At 47.5% G+C, this 18,470-nt stretch overlaps 3 protein-coding genes across 3 annotated transcripts; 1 reads left to right on the top strand and 2 right to left on the bottom strand.

Moving 5' to 3' along the window:
- Positions 1-54: 54 nt before the first annotated feature.
- Positions 55-2,686, top strand: LOC136476719 (putative WEB family protein At1g65010, chloroplastic). The gene is made up of 2 exons (XM_066474654.1): positions 55-1,004; positions 1,211-2,686. The coding sequence occupies exons 1-2, from the start codon at positions 985-987 to the stop codon at positions 2,496-2,498; spliced, it is 1,308 nt and encodes a 435-aa protein (XP_066330751.1). The 5' UTR covers positions 55-984; the 3' UTR covers positions 2,499-2,686.
- Positions 2,687-2,866: 180 nt separating this feature from the next.
- Positions 2,867-5,970, bottom strand: LOC136476718 (pentatricopeptide repeat-containing protein At4g02750-like). The gene is made up of 3 exons (XM_066474653.1): positions 5,214-5,970; positions 3,198-4,620; positions 2,867-3,109 (listed from the first exon to the last, which is right to left on the bottom strand). The coding sequence occupies exons 1-2, from the start codon at positions 5,965-5,967 to the stop codon at positions 3,647-3,649; spliced, it is 1,728 nt and encodes a 575-aa protein (XP_066330750.1). The 5' UTR covers positions 5,968-5,970; the 3' UTR covers positions 2,867-3,109; positions 3,198-3,646.
- A 297-nt stretch (positions 5,971-6,267) lies between these two features.
- On the bottom strand, positions 6,268-8,689 carry LOC136472628 (U-box domain-containing protein 15-like). The gene is made up of 3 exons (XM_066470337.1): positions 8,199-8,689; positions 8,003-8,119; positions 6,268-7,919 (listed from the first exon to the last, which is right to left on the bottom strand). Exons 1-3 carry the CDS (start codon positions 8,526-8,528, stop codon positions 6,423-6,425), a joined length of 1,944 nt encoding a protein of 647 aa, XP_066326434.1. The 5' UTR covers positions 8,529-8,689; the 3' UTR covers positions 6,268-6,422.
- Positions 8,690-18,470: the final 9,781 nt, after the last annotated feature.

The raw sequence follows: 18,470 nt of genomic DNA, 5'->3' as shown, positions 1-18,470 counted from the left end.
TGCCAGTGAGGGGTTCATGACAAATGTGCAAACTGAATGAGGGCTTTAAACGTCATTTGCGTACACGCAAGCTTAATCACCCTCCACAGCTGCCAACAATTGATTTGGGCCAGCGCATCCTTATCTACACATATTATCTTGCAAAAACGTTAAGTGTTAAAAGGGGAGCAAAGCCGGCCAAATTGTCAGGTATCAAATGTGCACATAAAACACATAGTACGTGCAAATCATTCCTCCAGCGTTTCCTTTTTCCAGGAATGTCAATTCCATATGGCCAATACGTGCACGCTACTAACGAACTACCAAAACAAACAATTCCTTTTCCTTGGCAAGGAAAAATACAAATCAATTCTTGATTGTGCCCGGAAGGGCCGAGAAAGGGGAAAGACATGACGAGCCGCATAGAACGGAGGATTCATTTACCTAGTAGAGCTGGAGGTGTCATTGTTGCCATCCTGAACCGCGTAAGGCGAGTCAAGCAATAGTCTCACCGCACCGGCTCCTCTATTTATTTTTAAAAGAAAAAAAGAGTCTCACAGGCTGACTGCTGGGCCCAGCAAAGCGTAGGACGTCAAGGTCAGAGGACCTTTCGGTGACCGGCACCAAAAGAGGAAGAAAAAAATCTAAAGAAACCACACGTCTTGACCATCGCCGACTCGTATCCACCTGACCCCTCCATCTTCAAGCCGGCTCCTCTCCTGAGGGGCTGAGAGATCGACCGTTTCAGTTCCGACCCACGCCACAATCCTTCACCAATAAGACTTGGCTTCGTCTTCGTCTTCCCCTTTCCTCTGACGACACCAAAAGAGAAAATTCCTCGCTCCAACATACAACCTACTGGTCTCCTATGCGCGTGAACCAACTTTCCGGCTCGCCACCGGATCATCACATAAAAGTTGCGGCTTCATAGGCCCACCGCGAGTGGTATGGTTGGTTGATTCTGAGTCTGGCTGCTGCATCCTCCAGGGTTCTAGGTTGGAGAATATGTTTTCTTTCAAGTCCAGGTAGATACGCACGCACTCGATACTAGTTTCCCTACTTTTTCTTATGCATTCATCAGATTATGCGATCATGTTTGTCACTAGCCGATCTTCACTGAGCATTGGATCTCTGCTGATTCATTTCACTGTGTTGCTTTTCCCTTTCTTGTATCGATTCCTGTCACCAATCCATGAACTCACATGAGTGGTGCTTCTGTTGACGTTGTCAGCCTCAGGTCATCCTTCAATGGCAGCAGAGTCCCCAACCAAGGTTTCATGGAGGAATCAGACGTGCAGGAACAGTTGAGCAGACTGCAGGAGGAGCTGCGGAAGGAGAGAGAGGAGAAGGCACGTGCCCTAGATGAGATGCAAGAGCTCAGGACGACGAACAAGAATAGTAGGAACAATAAATTGAAGAGCAATGGAGGCGAAGAGCAGTCGGACCTTGCAGACAGGTTACAGCACCTGGAAGGCGAACTGGAGGCAGCAAGAGATTCAGAGAAGAAGATGCTGCTGTCTTTGGAGGCCCAAACAGAGCAGCTTGAGCAGACCAAGGTATCTCTTGAGGAGGCCAAGATTGAGATAGCTTCGCTACGAGACAGCACCAACAGCTCTAATCCGGGTAGGCAGCCGTTGAAGAATTTCAGGAGAAGGGGTATGATGTCATTCTCCTTTGCCGACCCTGGAGCGGTTGAGACATGGTCGCTACAGCGTGAGCTCAAGTTAGCTGTGGAATCTGAGGAGAAGTGCAAGAAGGCCATGGATGACTTGGCCATAGCCTTGAATGAACAAACTACAGAGGCCAGAGAAACAAAAGCGAAGCTTTCATTGGTGCAAGCTGAGTTGAATAATGCAAGGGTCGAAGTGGAGAGCTTGAAGGCCTCGCTAGAAAGCACAGAGGGCAAGCTGCAGTTGGCACTGGAAGAGGCAGAGCGACTAAAAGTTGAGTCAGATGAATTGGCAGCGGCGTCAAAAGAAAAAGAGAGGGGCCTCGTTGATTGCATCAAGCTGTTTGAGGAGGACCTAAGTAAAGGAAAGGAAGAGAATGATAAGCTGATTGAATCACAGAGGGTGGTCAGAGATGAGAATTCTCGGCTGAGGGAGATGCTTAAGCACGCGGTGGGCGAAGCTAACGTAGCAAGGGAATCACTGGAGATTGCCAGAGTGGAGAACTCTCGCCTTAATGAACAGATATTTGAGAAAGAAAGTATCTTGCAGAGTATCAAGCAAGAATATGAATCCCTCAAGATCAGTGAGGCAGCGGCACAGAGTAGCATTAAAGAATTGAAGGATATGATTGATGCTATGTTCAGTTCCGAATCGACCAAAACATCAGCAACAGCATCACCTCGTGATGCCAAGGGAAGCAAGGTGAAAGAAAATTCTGTGGCAGCAGATGATGTGTATTCTGATGTCGAAAGATCTACTCAACCAGACGACATCAAAAACCCTGGAAAGCAGAAAAAGAAGACAATTCTCAGAAAATTTGGTGAAATAATGAAGAAAAGAAACTCTTAAATTGTAATATAGTATTGTGAATTGAAAGCAGTATAGTTTCGATTTTGATTGTTCAGATCCACTGAGCACACAGGACAGCTGGAATGGCAAAGATTTACAATGACGACTGTGTGGGGTAACCTTTTTCCCTTTTACTTCATGCCATGGATTTAGACTACAAAGAATGGAACATACATGTAAAAATACAGAGAATGAAATAAGAAAGTGTCATAGCCTTTTATGGTTTTATAAGTTTCTGCATTTTTTAATCTCTATATAAAATCTTGGCCTGCTATATGCAATTAAGCAGCCCATGTTCCCAGATTACAGTATGCCCAAATTACCTTATCTTTCTGAGAAATACGTTGATTAATACAGTTAATGACGAGATTGAAAGAACTTGTGTCAAGGTTCTCCAAAGAGCATATTTACAAGTTAATTATGTGTGTCTGTGATCTAACAGTGGAATCCCCCACCATCCAAATAGGCCTAAGTAAAACCGCAAAAGGTATTTCATTACGAGGTTTAAGGAAAACTACAAAGGTCTGTGGAGGACCAGTACAACACTGTCTGAAGAACCGTATCACTTTCCTTTAGGTAATTTGCAGTTTTCCTGGATGTTGCTGTGAAACCTGAAAATATGCCTAAAGTAAGTTGGATCTAGATTTTGTCTAAAACACTAGAAGTTCCGAGGACAACACAAACAAATACAATTATTACCTTTAAGAACTGCTCCTTCTAATTTGCAGCTCCAACCATCAAGTTTTCAAACTTGAGTCCTTTTCTTTTATCGCAAAGAATCCAGTGTCATCATTACAATAGCCACTAAACTTGTCTGATTAAAGGACATGCTGGATTGTTGGAATTCCATTTTGCCGAGTTTAGGGCAAGTTTAGTTCTACAGCTAGCTTTGCCAGGCAAGCATAACCTTGCCCACGACGGTGAGCAGCATTGGCTCACTCTTGTTAGCAAGGAAAATCTGGAAAGCACAGGCACTAAGGCAATGCTAACCACGGAACCAAACTCTGATTCCACGCGAACCCCTTGCCCACCTAGGCAGCACAGTAACCTGTAAAGAATCCAAACACACCTGTACTCCAAAAAAATTGATCCTTGAACTCATAGGATACTAAGTAGAGTGGATGTTTCAAATGGCATGGCACTTAAGATTATGAAAAGTAACCACATTCTTGTGCCAGATCTACCATTATATGAGCTTCATTGGTGACCATTCGCATATGAAAGCTGATTTTTCTCAGCTCAGATATGATCTTTCTCATCTCTGGATGAGATGCATCTCCACCCACAAACATATGAACTTCATTTGCAATCTCAGTCCAACTGTATCCAGGTTGTTTCTTCACACCTCTTTCTTTCATCTGACCTCTTATTTGATTGACTTGACCCCACATGCCAGCAGCAGCATATATATTCGAAAGAATCACATAAGGACCTGAACTTTCAGAGTCTGACTGAACAAGCATCTTAGCAGCAAGTTCACCGAGCTGCACGTTACCATGTATCTGACATGCTCCAAGCAAAGAACCCCATACATTTTTCTCAGCTTCTAATGGCATATCTTTTATATAACTAGAAGCTTTCTCCAATTGTCCTGCTCGGCTCAATATATCCACAATACAAGCATAGTGTTCAGCTCTTGGGGATATGGCATATTTAGATGACATCAGATCAAACAATTTCAAGCTGGCATCCACCATGCCAACATGCCCGCATGCCGATAACACACTAAGGAAGGTGATATCATCGGGAATAAGTCCAGTCACTTCCATCTCATGGAACAGGGCTATAACTTTCTGATATTTACCATGTTGTGCATATGCAGCAATTATTGTGTTCCAAGAAACAATATCCTTGGTTCTGAGATTGATGAAGACTGACTCTGACTCACCCACATTACCGCATTTACTGTACATTGTCATCAAGGCATTAGAAAAAGAGACGCCAGATTCTAGCATTGCTTTGATGGCAATAGCATGTGTGGATTTTCCTTGTCTGAGCAAAGCAATAGCAGAACAAGCTGTCAGGACTGCAATAAGAGTCGCATGATCTGGTTTTACATCTTCTCTGAACATTACAGCATGCAATCTCATGGCTTCTTCCCCGTGTCCATTGTGAACATATCCTGCAGAAATATGGAGAAGTGAACCGTGAGGGTTCTATCATTGCATGATCAGCGGCACAATTAATAAAAGGGATAAATGCATGAACTTTATATTTTATTCTTGTTTACTATAAATCCCCTTCTTTAACAAAAAAAAAAAAAAAACGCATCGACAGGATTATCTGAATCACTGAATCAATAACAATGAAACATGAGCTAAAAGCTTGAAATTCCACAGTTTGTCGAACGTGACTGTTGCATTCACCAAGTATATCTTCTTTTTTTAATTGAATAAACGAAAAAGAAACTGAAGCATGAATGCACAAAAGTTAAAGTTGTTAAGGTCAAATAAAACATGGCAATCATACACTTAAAGATCCCCAAGACAAGTTATAACTTCAGAGTATTACAAGCATTAGTAGGTGTACACTTTGTAAACTGTAATTCACAAGAAGTTTATTGCACATAAACATTCTTCAAAGCTTATTATCTATCATTTGAAGCAACGCGATGACACAAGTAGTTGAGGAATGTGGGTGCGCAGCCTCATCTACAGCTTGAAAATCTAGCCAAAATGAAATCATAGGAAAGAGGATTCAACATGTAGGACGTACCAGCGATCATGGCATTCCAGGAGATGACATCCTTGGCACGAATCCCATCAAACAGCCTCCTAGCGCTCTCCACATCCCCCTGTTTGCAGTATGCAGTTATCATCGCAGTGCATGCCACAACATTCTTCTCGGGCATCGCTTTAAACAATTCCGTCGCCTCGACAAACATGCCGTTATCAACATACCCACTGATCATGGCCGCCCACGACACCAAATTCCTGTCTGGCATTGCGTCAAACACCTCCCGCGCCCTCGCAACCTCACCGCGCCGCGCGAGCCCGTCTACCATGGTTGTGTACGACACCACGTTCCTCTTGGGCATTTCTCCGAACAGCCTGTCGGCGTCATCCGCTCGGCCGAGCCGGAGGAGCCCCGCGAGCATGGCGTTCCACGTGGCCTCGTTGCGCTTCGGGGCGCAGGCGAAGTAGGCGGAGGCGGCGTCCAAATCCCCGTGCGCGAGGCAGCCGGCGATGATTGAGTTCCAGGAGACGACGTCGCGGGAAGGCATGGCCTCGTCGAAGAGGCGGCGAGCGGCTGGGAGGTGGTGGCGGCCGGCGCGCCAGAGCGCGGTGATGAGCGCGTTCCAGGAGACGACGTCACGGTGCGGCATGGAGTCGAAAACCCGGCGCGCCGCGGCGACATCGCCCGCGCGGGCGAGGGCGCTGATGCGCTGGTTGTCGCGGAGGAGGCGGCGGGCGGCGAGGGAGGCTGGGCGACGGAGCGGGAGCATCTGGAGTTCTGAACAGCGCAGCATGGAGGGGACAGGGGAGTGCAATGCAAGCCGAATTCCAGTCAAATCAAATATTGAATTCAATGACAAAATTGGCCCCCAATTGATTCAATTCACCCATTGCAAATGCCCCTGCTCCAACAAAATAACTAATTTGCTGCGTGGCCGTGTTTTATTTTTAAGAAAAAAAAATCTAAACAATGTTTACTTATTTGGATTTGGACGTTGAATCGGCGTGCCCTGATTTTTTCATATGTTGTCACCACTACGTGTTGCATCATTGCATTGGTATGCAGGCACTCCCAGATTTGCCCAGAACAAAAATTAAGTTAGCCATTTCTTCTATCCTAGCGAGTACTGTAGCAAACACATGACAAATCTGTTGGGCCATGGCCGATGGATACACAAGCACACCAAAATTTCTCAAATTTCTATGCCCTACCGAAAGACGTTGTTGCATTGTACTTGTATGGGTCAGATCAGAGCTTGCGCGCGAGCTGGATGAGCAAGTTGGCTTTCCTCTGCGCCCTGCTGGTTCCGTTCTTGGCGATCTTGGAGAGGTCCTCGTGGAGTCCGAACCTGAGCCCGTGCACCAGCAGCGCCCTGTTGTTGGTGCCCAGCTCCAGCAGCACCGACAGCGCGCACTCCTTGTTCTTGGGCGTGCTGTTGCCGTCCTTGATGAGCCGCACCAGCTTCTCCACGAACGCCGTCGTCCCGATCTCGGCGCGGCACGTGGCGTGGGACGACAGAAGCAGGAAGATGGACAGCGCCTCGTCCACCATGCCGAGCCCCTTGTCGTCCATGACCTTGAGCAGCGCCGGCACGATGCCCGCCTGGGTGGCCCGGGCCTTGTTCTGCGGGCTGAGCACCAGGTTGAAGATGGCCGTGGCGGCGTCCTTCTTCCCGCGGGCGGTGCCGCTGCTGCGCAGGAGCTCCACCAGCGGGGCCAGCCCGCCCAGGCTCCCGATCGCCGCCTTGTTCTCGTCCAGCATGGACAGGCTGAAGAGCGTCGCCGCCGAGTTCTCCTGTGCCTCCGGGGTGCCGTTCTGGAGGATCTCGATCACCAGCGGGATGCCGCCTCCCCTGGCGATGAGGACCTTGTTCTTGTCGTCGATGGACAGGTTCAGCAGCGACGTCACCGTGTTCTCCTGCACCTTCTTGTCGGGGCCGGCCAGCAGGCCGATCAGCGCCGGGATGCCGCCGTTGTCGGCGATAAGCGTCCGGTTCTCGGGGCACTCCTTGGAAAGCCTCCGGATCTTCTTCACGGCCTTGCGCTGCACGTCGGGGTGGATGGACGACATGCCTTCCACCAGCGACGGGATGTCCTCCTTGTGCTCCTCCGTCTCCGCGGCGGGCTCCGGCTCCCGCTTCTGCAGCTCCACCATGTGCTTGTCGCACCACTGCAGGATCAGGTTCTTGAGCGCGTAGTTGGGTGCCAGGGACAGGTGCGCCAATGGCTGCCGCGACTTGGGGCACGTCCTCTCCCCGCTGTCCAGCCACTTCTGGATGCTCCGCCGCTCGTACGTCTGCCCGCTGGCCACGATCACCGGGTCCGTCATGATCCCCAGCGTGATGGGGCAGAGGAAGTCGTTGGGGATCATCAGGGAGGGGCACTTGTCCAGGCTTTTGGGCATGGACACGTCGCCGCCCAGGACGTCCTTCTCGTCCACGCCGGCGATCTCCTTGAAGCGGTTGAGCAGGTCGACCATCTGCCTGGTGCTGTCCTCCACCGCGTGCTGCCCGCCGCCGTTGTTATTCCTGTCGTTGATGAGCTTCTTTATGGCCATCGTCTCTGCCCTCAGCTCCGCCAGCGTCTGCAGCTCCAGCTTCTTGGCGAGCCTCTCCAGGATGGCCCTGTCGGCGTTCCTCTCCTCCTCCTTGTTCTGGAGGATCACCATCAGATCCATTGACAGCTCCATGTCTTGAGTGTCCGTTCGCTTCTTGCACCTCGTCAGCTGCGCGTTCATCAGCTCCACCTGGATGGAATTCAAGACTCTGAATTAATGGCAGAGATCGACACACATGACACATTCCCATGCCCATGCCCATGCCAGCTTACTTGCTCCTTGACCTCATCGGAGATGGCGAGCTCGGCGTACGGCATCCCGTCCAGGGCGCTGTGCATCTTCTCGTACACGTCGCGGAACTTGGCCAGCACCGTCTCGCTCTCAAGCGCCTGAAATCAAAGGAGAGAGGAGCGTCAGGCAAGGCATGCATGCAGTGATTGATCGGAGGGTCGTCGATCGAAACCGAACCAGGTAGATCTTGCTGCCGTCGTGGCACGACCGGAGCAGGCGTCGCGCGGCGGCGAGCGCGCGGCCGAGCAGAGCGAGCCGGCGGTAGGCGTCGTCGGTGAGCCGGGGCGCGGCGTCGCGGAGCTCCTCCAGGAGCGGGAGGACGAGCTGCAGCCAGCGTAGGAGGTTGGCACACTCCTTGCGCTGCGTGCGCCGGAACTCCGCAAAGGCGCGCGCCGAGTTCACGGTCACCAGGAGCTCCTCCACCAGGTCCTCGTCGTCCATCTCCCGCCCCATCGATGGCTCCGCGGGGTCGTCCGGGGACGACGGTGGCAGCGTCGGTGGCGGCATGCGGCATCAAGCTCTCGATCGATCCGGTCACCGGCGATTGATCGGGACGACGATCGACAAGCAACAGGAACAACAATGGATGCTCCTCGCGTGTGCGAAATTCCAGAGAAGGATCGGAAGTGCTCCGACGCTCTGGGCCAGACACGGCACAAGAAAATGGAGAATGCTATGTATAGTGCGCTGCCCCTTGCATGCTGCAGCTGCCGAGCCAAAATGTATACCATTCCGGCCGGCCGGCCTCCATTTCTATTTCTCTACTAGGAAATGGAACAATGCAAGCCAAAAATAGTTATGCTTTGGTTCATAATGTCCTCTAGCTTACCTTGCAATCCGTATGAATTTTAGTTATGAGCTAAATACATGTTTCTTTCCTGTATAAAAAAATGTAGCAGCTGATATTCGTGCAGTCATTGTAGGCAAACCAATGTCCATCGGCAACCCAAGTTTTTTTTTTAAGAGAGAATTGGTGGGCCTAAAGAGAAAAACTAACTAACCCAGCCCACGGTGTAGTGCCGTGGATGTATACTAACCATGGCCTAGTGGGCCTCTTTTTCTGTGGGCTCAATGAACCTTTGAGCGGGAATGTTGGTTTTGATCTGGTAATTAGCATGTCAACTGGCACATATTTAGCCATGTTTGATTTATCAACTGGCACATAGATTCTTTTCCTCTGTACGACTTCTTCTCTTTTTTTCCCCTTCCTTTCCTTTTGGACGGTGGTCATTCAAAAATACGCGTTTGATTTATCAATATTTAGCCTTGTTTGTGGCGTGGTAATTTTTACAATCACAGACCCAAACATACATGTAAATAAATGGATTAAATACACCTACACAGCTCCACTCACTCCTATAAATAAATCTATATGCATACGCCATACCCTTATAAGCACCCTTCATAAACTAAGGTGTGATTTGGTATGGCTTCTGGTAATGCTTCAGGAGTTGTTTTAGCACTTCACCAACCAGAAGCGTTCCTATCAAACTGCTTCAATCAAGAAGTCCTGCAAATACCGGTAACTGGAGCTGTTATGCGCGGAAGGAGCTCAAGCTTCTCACAGCTTCCTCTCACGTGTGTGGGCCTAGCATGGGCAAGGACATATTTGCCCCGGGGCGGTGTGGAGAGGGACGGGGCAGGGTTGTGTGGCCACCGGTACTCGGCTTGAGGCCGGCGCGGGCGCTGGCGCCGGTGCTCAAATAGAGCTGCTTTTTGAGCCAAAGCCAAAACAAGCTGCTTTACTAGTGAAACGGAGCAGTACCAAACAATCCCCTGAGCCTATGGTTATTGGACCAAGCAGTGGAGGACGTCGGGATAAGGCATTGCACGTTCATCGCTGACCTAGGGAAGCATAAGTTGCCTGTGAGTTCCACCGCAACTAGACCAAGGAGCACAATATCCAAGGACCGATAGGCTAGATCCGAACGAGGCTTGTGGACCATGCGAAGACGGTGCGACCAAAGTTTAGTGGAGCCATAGCTTGGGGGAGAATGAGAGAGAGGAAGAGGGAAGCAACAAAGGGACAAACTTCATTGGGTCAAGAGAACGAGCTTCACTTGGAGCCAAGGAAGCAAATATTTTGAGCATGGACCACTAGATCTATCATACCAGCGGCGCATGCAGGTGAGCATGAAGAAGGAAGGGGAGGGGAGAAGGAGGAGGAGGGGGAGGTGCGGGGATGCATATGCTCACCTCTTTACGATGGTAGCCCCATGCGGTGGCCCAAGGGAAAGCTATGGGGTGATTTTTTTTGGTTGGCGCCGGTATGGCTCCTCCCGTCACACAAAGAGATGTGTTGTGGAAAGGTGGGGGTTTGATGCAACCAATGAGAATCCATATCTAGCTAGGTGAATGTTGAACGCATGAAAAGATTCATCGATCGATTAGCAACACTAAGGTCATGGTTGGATCAACTAAAATAATAAATTACTAATTGCTAAAAGAATTAGAATTGATCCAAACAACTCAACTAAGTTTGTAGCCTATTTAGAAATAGCAAACAATCCAGCTTATAAAAAGATATTAGCCTTTTTGAGGTACATAAAAAGCTGTCGCCTAAATCCCTCATAGTTTTATAAGAAACAAAAAATACTATCGTGGGTTATAAAAAGTTTAGCTCCTCCGAATGAGGTCGAAATTGGCTTACATCATTACATGTGGCCAAGGAACACATGGAACAGACGAACCAGCACATCCAAATCCTGACCTGTCGTACTACTACGAACGAACCAGACAAAACTTTGCTGAGAAATTAGAAATTATAAAAGCAGTGGTGTTTGAGGATGCCAAATAACACTCCGGAGAACCACAAAAGGAAAATCGTGAGCTGCTGCACAAACTCCATACATACAGGAGTATAAGCTTCTTTTTTTAATCGAAACAGTATTTTTCTCTCGTAACAATTTAGTCGGAACAGTATTTTTCAGTCAGTTTTAATCAAGTTTCAGACCAGCAAAGAGCCACATTAATGTTTTTGTCTTTTTGACAGAGAGCTACGTAAATGTACTCCTACTAGTCCGTGGTACTATATATATTGCCGTGTCGCTGACACCGCACCGGCATCCATCCTACACCTTACACGGTGTTTTGTCCATGATGGTCGTTTTCGGCCGTGTCAATTCACTTGCGTTCTCTCCAACGGCAACATATGCTAAGGCAGTGTAACGCAGTTTCTATATCTATTAATTTTTATAGATACTATATACAGAAATTATAATTTTAATAGATAATTTTTACAAAATATTTTTTTTATCCAATCACATATATTCTCTCTCCATTATTTATTAATCACATCTTTTCATGTCTTGGTTCTCATGTAGACATGGTTTATAACTTAGACCCGATTTCTATGATTTTTGCCCTCTCTTTTCAATAACTACCTTGTCACATTAGTAAAACGCTTAGGTGATAGTATAATTAATGCCCATAAAAACTATGATGGTTTCTGCATTGGGAGTAGGGCTGGATATCGAGCCAGCTCGGCTCAGTTCGATTCAGCTCGAGCTGGCTCGTTAGGCTAACGAGCTAGCTCGGCTCGGCTCGTAAATATTACGAGCTACAGGGGCAGCTCGGCTCGGCTCGTTATCGAGTTCGAGCTGGCTCGTTTAGCTCGCGAGCTATTAAAAAAATAGGACACACATATTTATAATGTTTATGCTACATTAATTCTAGAAGGTGACGCACATCATTATGCAATCATACATAATTAATACATATTATGTTCATCAAAAATATCAATCATGCAACATAGTTGTTCCATCTATGATCATACAGTTTCAGCATACTAACTAGTTGCTTGTCACCCCAAATTTAATATCAGCATCATCATCTTCTCCCTGGAAAACAATCCATAAAATCAACATTTAAGTACCACAACAATTATAAAATTAAAATTCATATGAAATATCTGAAAATAAGGATTACATACCAATAGAATATGTGTACATTTCTAAATCAGCATCATCATCTTCTGAATTCATGGTCGTAGGTTGATAGGCCTTAGCTCGTTTCAGCTCGTGAGCAGCTCGCGAGCTGGCTCGTTAAAATAGCGAGCTGAACTTCCAGCTCAATTCGTGAAAAAGTTAAAACGTGCCGAATCGAGCCGAGCTGAACCGACTACAAATCAAGCTAACAAGCCTCGAGCATTTTGTCCGGTCCTAATTGGGAGTGCCCTTACAACACGACAGCAATAGCCAATAGGGGGACTCGGAAAGGAAGAGAACAGGAAATTGCAAAAAGTCAAATGGCGATTGGTCCATTATATTCGGGATACACGTCTGTGTGTATCAACGCCAAAAGAAAACAGGGGACTGCCTGACTCGGTTAACGCATCGATCTCAGCTTAGTCAGTGTTGCCAGGTTTGCAATGGCCGGGCCCCCCTGTTGCTTCTATCTGATCTGATCCGCATCTAGCAGGTCCCCTGCTATTGATAAGCTCAAACATGAACGTATGGAACCTTAGACTATCTCAACGATATCACCCAAAATACTAGATCTATTTTACGTTTAGATAGCGCTATAGGTAAATAGTTCAATATCTATTTTGGTTTTCTCCAACAACAGGACCTAAAGGAGAACCCTTTCTATCAATAAGTCTTCAGAAGAAAGAATACTCATATTTGGGTTGTGAGTCTGCTGCAACCCAAAATACGTCTCGCATTAAGGTAATGTGTTGGAGGCCGAAACAGTACTGTCGGTATTTCGAATAAACACCAACTAGTAAATTTATATTTGTTACGTGTTAGGCTTGGATGGTGTGCTAAAGGACACAAGGTTTATACCGGTTCGGGCAGAATGTTCCTACGTCCAGTCGCTACTGCTCGTGTTATTAGCACTGAAAAAGGTTCGTAGTAGGGGGTACAAACGGTTGAGAGAGGGACATGTCCCAAGTCTTTGATAAAAATGTCGAAAGAATGCCCAGAGCTCAGTTGCTGCTTGGCTATGTGTTGTGTGTAGAATCGATCCGTCCCCTTAGTGGGGCGCCCTGCCCTCCCTTTTATAGACCAAGGGGGAGCAGGTATTACAGATGTGAGAAAGAAAAAAAAACCAGAGGTATAGAGGGTCCTTCGAAGGTGCCGGGTCTTTCTTTTCCCTCGAGCCTGCCCTGCTGTTATGGCAGACCATGTCAGGGATAGCATGTTCGCTAATCCTGATAGGGTCGTGCCCTGACTTCGGTTAGCCAGTGGTCATGTCCCATTCTACTTCGGCGGATGATGCGGCGCGTCAGGGTACCGAGTCGTGACCCTGCGGGGAGCAGACGAGGAGGTGACCACACGTTCATTACTGTTGATGATGTGAGTTTCCTCCGGTACTGTAGTGGTTGTCGTATGCTTGTGCTAGGATCCACGTCCAAGGGCTAATGGCGGCGCCTACAACATTGTAGGACAAAAGTCGACGCTTACAACACTATTCGGGCTTTGTCATGCTTGGGAGAGCTTAAAGCGCCCATCCCGTCATACCCTGACGGTACTTTCCCGCAGGTGCGCAGGGCATGGTCCTCGGTACTACGGTTGACCAGAGTGTCATGTCTTACCCTGTGCTCGTCATTATGAAGGGGCGGGGTGCAAACGTCGGGCGAGGCGGAGCCAGCCCCAGAACATCGGGCGGGGCGAAGCCTGCCCCGGGCCGTCGGGCGAGGCGGAGCTAGCCCTCAGCCGTCGGGCGAGACAAAGCCAGCCCTCAGACGTCGAGCGAGGCGGAGCCAGTCCCCGACAGTCGGGCGAGGCGGAGTCAGCCCCCAGACATCGGGCGAGGCGGAGCCAACCCTTAGGGGCCGGGCGAGGCGCAGGGCAAGAAGTGTAGTTGCGTTCTTGCCTGTTCGGGAGCATTAGCGCTTGATAGTTATTAGCTCTACCTCATTGGGTACCCTAGTATTAGATCTCCGACAGTAGCCCCCGAGCCCTGGGTGATTCGGATAGAATCGCCCGGGGGTGATTTGACTTGCCAGAGGGTGCGCGTGAGCGCACCTAATGTGTGTAGCCCCCGAGCCCTCGGGTGATTCGGACAGAATCGCCCAGAGGTATTTCGATTCATCAGAGGGTGCGCTCGTCGGGTGTAGCCCCCGAGCCCTCGGGTGATTCGAATAGAATCGCCCGAGGGGTATTTCGGACCCTTGAGGGTATGGCTGTGAGATCTGGTGTTTTGACAACTAGATAGTTTAAAGGGAACTCTAGTATCCTGTTCACGGGGATTCATCCAGGGTCAGCCCGGTTGAAACTCGATTGTGGATCGAGACTCCTTTGAGTCTCGTGCACTTGAGTTTTGGTCGTTCACGGGCCCATCCCTCGTTGGGACAGCTGTTGAATTTATTGGGCTAGCCCTCGAACTCCTAGGCCCGGGTGGGCCGGAGAAATGCTTCTTGACCCATATCCCCTATACGGGAAAAGAGTCCTAGTCCGCTCGGGAAGGCGAATCGTCCGACGCAACTTTGGTGGGAAAGGATAGAGATTGCGGGCACATATCCCACAACGTGACGTGGTGGTGTGTCGTTGTAGGCACGGATATCTAGGAGGACGGTTGTCCTTCTCGCATCCGTCGCCCTATAAAACCAAGAGGTTTGCCCCCAGGGTTCCATACTTTGCCTCCTTGTCTTTGCATCTACAACCTCCGCCGCCAATCGCCTGAGTCCTCCGGCACCCTCATCGTAGCCACAGTCAAGCTCGCATCCACCCCACTCCCAATCATTCAATGGAGCCATGGTGCAGATCTAACATCACCCTTCAGTGCCTGGAGGGCCTCGTTCATCGTGGCCTCCTTTACCCGCTGATCGCCGCCGAGGAGTGGCAGCTACCCAACAATGATGACGCGCCATCGCTGCCCAAAGGCTACGTGGTGTCCTTCGCTCGCTTTCACAAGCAGGGATTCATCATCCCCGCCCACAAGTTCCTTCGGGGGTTGTTCCATTACTACAAGGTGGAGCTGCACCACCTTACTCCCAATGGGGTCTAGCACATTGTGGCGTTCGTCGCCCTGTGTGAGGAGTTCTTGGGGATTAGTCCCCACTTTGACCTATGGTGGTATTTCTTTGCCGTCAACCTCTTAAGAAAGCGAGAGAAGAGGCAAGAGCTGAGCGTGCTGGTGGAATGTGCCGGCATTCATCTCTGCAACAACCGGGTAAACGAATACCTGTCGATGCGTCTGTCGACCTCCAACAAGGGGTGGCATTCGCATTGGTTTTACATCAAGGATGACGTAGCCGCCCCATTGCCATCGTTCTCTAGGCACATTATCAAAGAGGTCCTGGAGCCGTGGAAGTGGGGTGTACCGGATAAAGATAGGAAGAAAATCTAGGACTATCTCGCCGGCATCCGAATTCTGAAGGAGAGGGGCGTGAAGGGGTCTGGGATCATTGGTGTTGTTTACACCAAAATTTGGTAAGCTTATCCTAGAAAGGAAAGAGATCGGCCGATGATGTCAAAAGCAAGAAAGTTTCCTAATTAAGGGTTATTTAATTTATGAGCCGACCAGGAAATATTATTTAATAAATTTGAAAGAGACATGACGTCTAGGTGCATATCAGGATAAAAAGAAATAAGGACACATGTCAAACAAGGAAGCCTTATCAACAAGGACTCTGCATAAGGAAAATTAGAGCCCATGTATCTATATTTCTTTTTATTATCTAGTCGTGTTCGTTTGGGACTCTTATCAGCCTAGGGTATAAATATAAACCCCCGGCTATTGTAACAAAGACAACAATCAATCTAATACACAAGTTATTTACTTTTTCGGCTCTGGCCACCCCTTAGGAGTAGGAGTAGAGTAGATCTCGGTGAGTTCTTCAGCAAGTACGGATGCAACGATCCGGTCGACCTCCACTGCTTGTTGTAAGCACCATCATGGCTTATACCTCTGTTCGTACGGCTACATCGATCCGGTCGACCTCCACTATGACTCTGGTATAAGTTAGTTATCGACTCTTGCCTAGTTCAAGTATGGCTGCATCGATCCAGTCGACCCCCACTGCATGAACTAGATCAAGGCCAAGTTATCAGCTCTACCTTAGAGTGACAGTCTTTGGTAGATTCATTAAGTTACCGATATTGCTTATTGCTTTCATTATTTATCTAATTGTAGTAATATCACTCTGCCTGATTGAGATTGATCTAGATCGGTCTTATATCTTGTTTAACCCATCATTTGTTAATCTAAAACTGATCTAATCTATACCTTAAACGACGAGTTACGTTTTATCGGCTGTTTTATTTCAATCTTGATCGTGCATAGCGTGCGGTTAAAGCATGTTGCGTCTTCAGTAGATTTATTGGCTAGCGAGAACCGTTCCATGGTCCGTTATCACAGCCTGTGTGATTCTGCCTCATACCCCACTATTAGCACCGTGGAGTGGGGATCGTTATTTAATAGATCTATTCCTGATAAGGCATGACTTTAACTGTGCGCTATGCCTAAATCGGCTGTTTTAGCCAATATCGAGTGCTTTCACGAACAGTTCATATCACGAGACCATTGAAGTAACGATGGGTTGAAAGATATATTAGCCCCATGATCTTATTATTGTATTACGACCTACATGATTCTACCTTATGCCCCACTGATATTAGTAATGAGTTAGGGTCGTCGAGTCTATTGTTATTTCTATGGCCTGCATGATTCTGCCTCATACCCCACTAGTAATAGTGATAGATGAGATCTAACATGTTCATTAGATTTATTTTTATTAAATGGTTAAATGATGTTGAATTATTTCTTTATATAAAAGGAGTTCGGTTGCTTGTAATCATTGGCTCAGCATAACCTAATCATTGTTGACATCTTATTGCCATTAATTAATATCTACTCAAATAACAACATTTATCTTGAATGATAACTGATTCTTCTTATACAACCCAATGAGCTTTAACTGATTTATTCTCATGAATATGCTGGAATCGGCTATTTAGTCGATCTCCTCTCATATCGGTTCTCAGAGCCACACATTCGGGACTGTCTAGCAACACCGATAAGTTCCGCCCTTAATTACTGATGAATTTTTTCTCCTTGTCAATTATAGGGTCAAATTGACTGACATGTCTCGGGAGGAGTGCGTAGGATCGACCATTCCTGCGCTGAAGCTAGGCGGATCTATAGCTCCATCGAGCAGACCCTTCTGGCTTGCTGCGTGTGTCCTCGACACGGAACGAAAATTCTTTGTCGACACATGTTTCTTTCATGCCTGGTGGGACCCCACAATTGTCATGGCGGTTCACAACAACGACAACATCCTTATGCTGCATTATGAAGATCTACCTGATGGGGATAAGGGTATCATCAGCAAAGCTATAGAAGAGTTTCAGAACAAGTGTTTGTTGTCCTACACCAAAACATAGGACAACACAATTGTTCAGAAATTTCCACTACCTAGAGTTGTGTTACATGGGTAGACAGACACAACTGAAGCTAAAGACAGGTGTTTCTTTAAGGAAGTTGTAGACAAATCTGTTCGTGATGCCATGTCAAGCCATAATGAAGCTTTTGTGGACATATTCCACAATGCCATGAGAGAGGCGATTCATGGGTTTCCAGTTGGTCAAGGTGGGCCGACTTATTACAACATTCTAGATCCATCGACCTAAGGGACCAATCAAGTTGGTACCAACCATCAAGAAGTAGCACCAACTGGTAGTGGTGATGCCTAGATAGTTCAGAGTTTAGCTAAATAAATTCAAGGAACTACTACAAATCAAACACAATATAATCCTGGACCATCAGTACAGTATGTGCAACAGCCAGCGGGGCAAAGTCAGAACCAGGTGATCAATTTTTGCACATTAGGCCACATACCATCGTCAGCTCAAAAAATAGCATCATCAATTCAAAGGATCCATAGAGATATAGATCCCTATGTCTATAATCAGAGACTTCAAGCAGCAAGCCAGCAAAGGACCCAACAAATTGAGATTCCACAAGGGTATCACTATGGCATAGATTATAACACCCTCCACATGATGCCAAATCTAGGATATCAAGGCATACATGATTTCAATCCACAGATGGGTCAGCAGGTGTAGAGGAATCCAAATCTGCAAGCTGATGAATTATTGCTGAGAGTGACCAAGATGATGAAGAATCAGTTCGGTCTAAAGCCAAAAGGGCTAACCTTTTCATACAAATGCACATATCCAGAATGGTATGATTTGATGCTCTTCCCATAAATTATAGGCTCCCAGAATTCACTAAGTTCACTAGCCAAGACAGTACAAGTACGATAGAACATATCAGTCGGTATCTTACACAATTGATTGAAGCGTCAGTTGAGGATGCCCATCGAGTTCGTTTCTTCTCTCTGTCCTTATCAGGGCCAGCCTTCACTTGATTTTTATCATTGCCGGTCAATTCCATTGCCAATTGGGCTGACCTAGAAAAGAAATTTCATACATATTTTTATACTAGGACCGGAGAAAAGAAGATTACTAATCTGACAACTATAAGACAGAAGACTAATGAAGC

Source organism: Miscanthus floridulus, chromosome 8 (assembly GCF_019320115.1).
Source record: "Miscanthus floridulus cultivar M001 chromosome 8, ASM1932011v1, whole genome shotgun sequence".
Lineage (NCBI taxonomy): Eukaryota > Viridiplantae > Streptophyta > Magnoliopsida > Poales > Poaceae > Miscanthus > Miscanthus floridulus.
This window is presented reverse-complemented; position numbering and strand designations above follow the sequence as displayed.

What these genes read in the sequence shown, in the direction of transcription:
- LOC136476719 (XM_066474654.1), top strand. Translation starts at nt 985, where the DNA reads ATGTTTTCTTTCAAGTCCAG. An exon ending in ATGTTTTCTTTCAAGTCCAG is followed by an intron (nt 1,005 to 1,210) that starts GTAGATACGCAC and finishes TGACGTTGTCAG; the next exon opens with CCTCAGGTCATCCTTCAATG.
- LOC136472628 (XM_066470337.1), bottom strand. Translation starts at nt 8,528, where the DNA reads ATGCCGCCACCGACGCTGCCACCGTCGTCCCCGGACGACCCCGCGGAG. An exon ending in ACGGCAGCAAGATCTACCTG is followed by an intron (nt 8,120 to 8,198) that starts GTTCGGTTTCGA and finishes CTTTGATTTCAG; the next exon opens with GCGCTTGAGAGCGAGACGGT. An exon ending in CCGATGAGGTCAAGGAGCAA is followed by an intron (nt 7,920 to 8,002) that starts GTAAGCTGGCAT and finishes AATTCCATCCAG; the next exon opens with GTGGAGCTGATGAACGCGCA.
- LOC136476718 (XM_066474653.1), bottom strand. Translation starts at nt 5,967, where the DNA reads ATGCTGCGCTGTTCAGAACTCCAGATGCTCCCGCTCCGTCGCCCAGCC. An exon ending in CTGGAATGCCATGATCGCTG is followed by an intron (nt 4,621 to 5,213) that starts GTACGTCCTACA and finishes ATATTTCTGCAG; the next exon opens with GATATGTTCACAATGGACAC.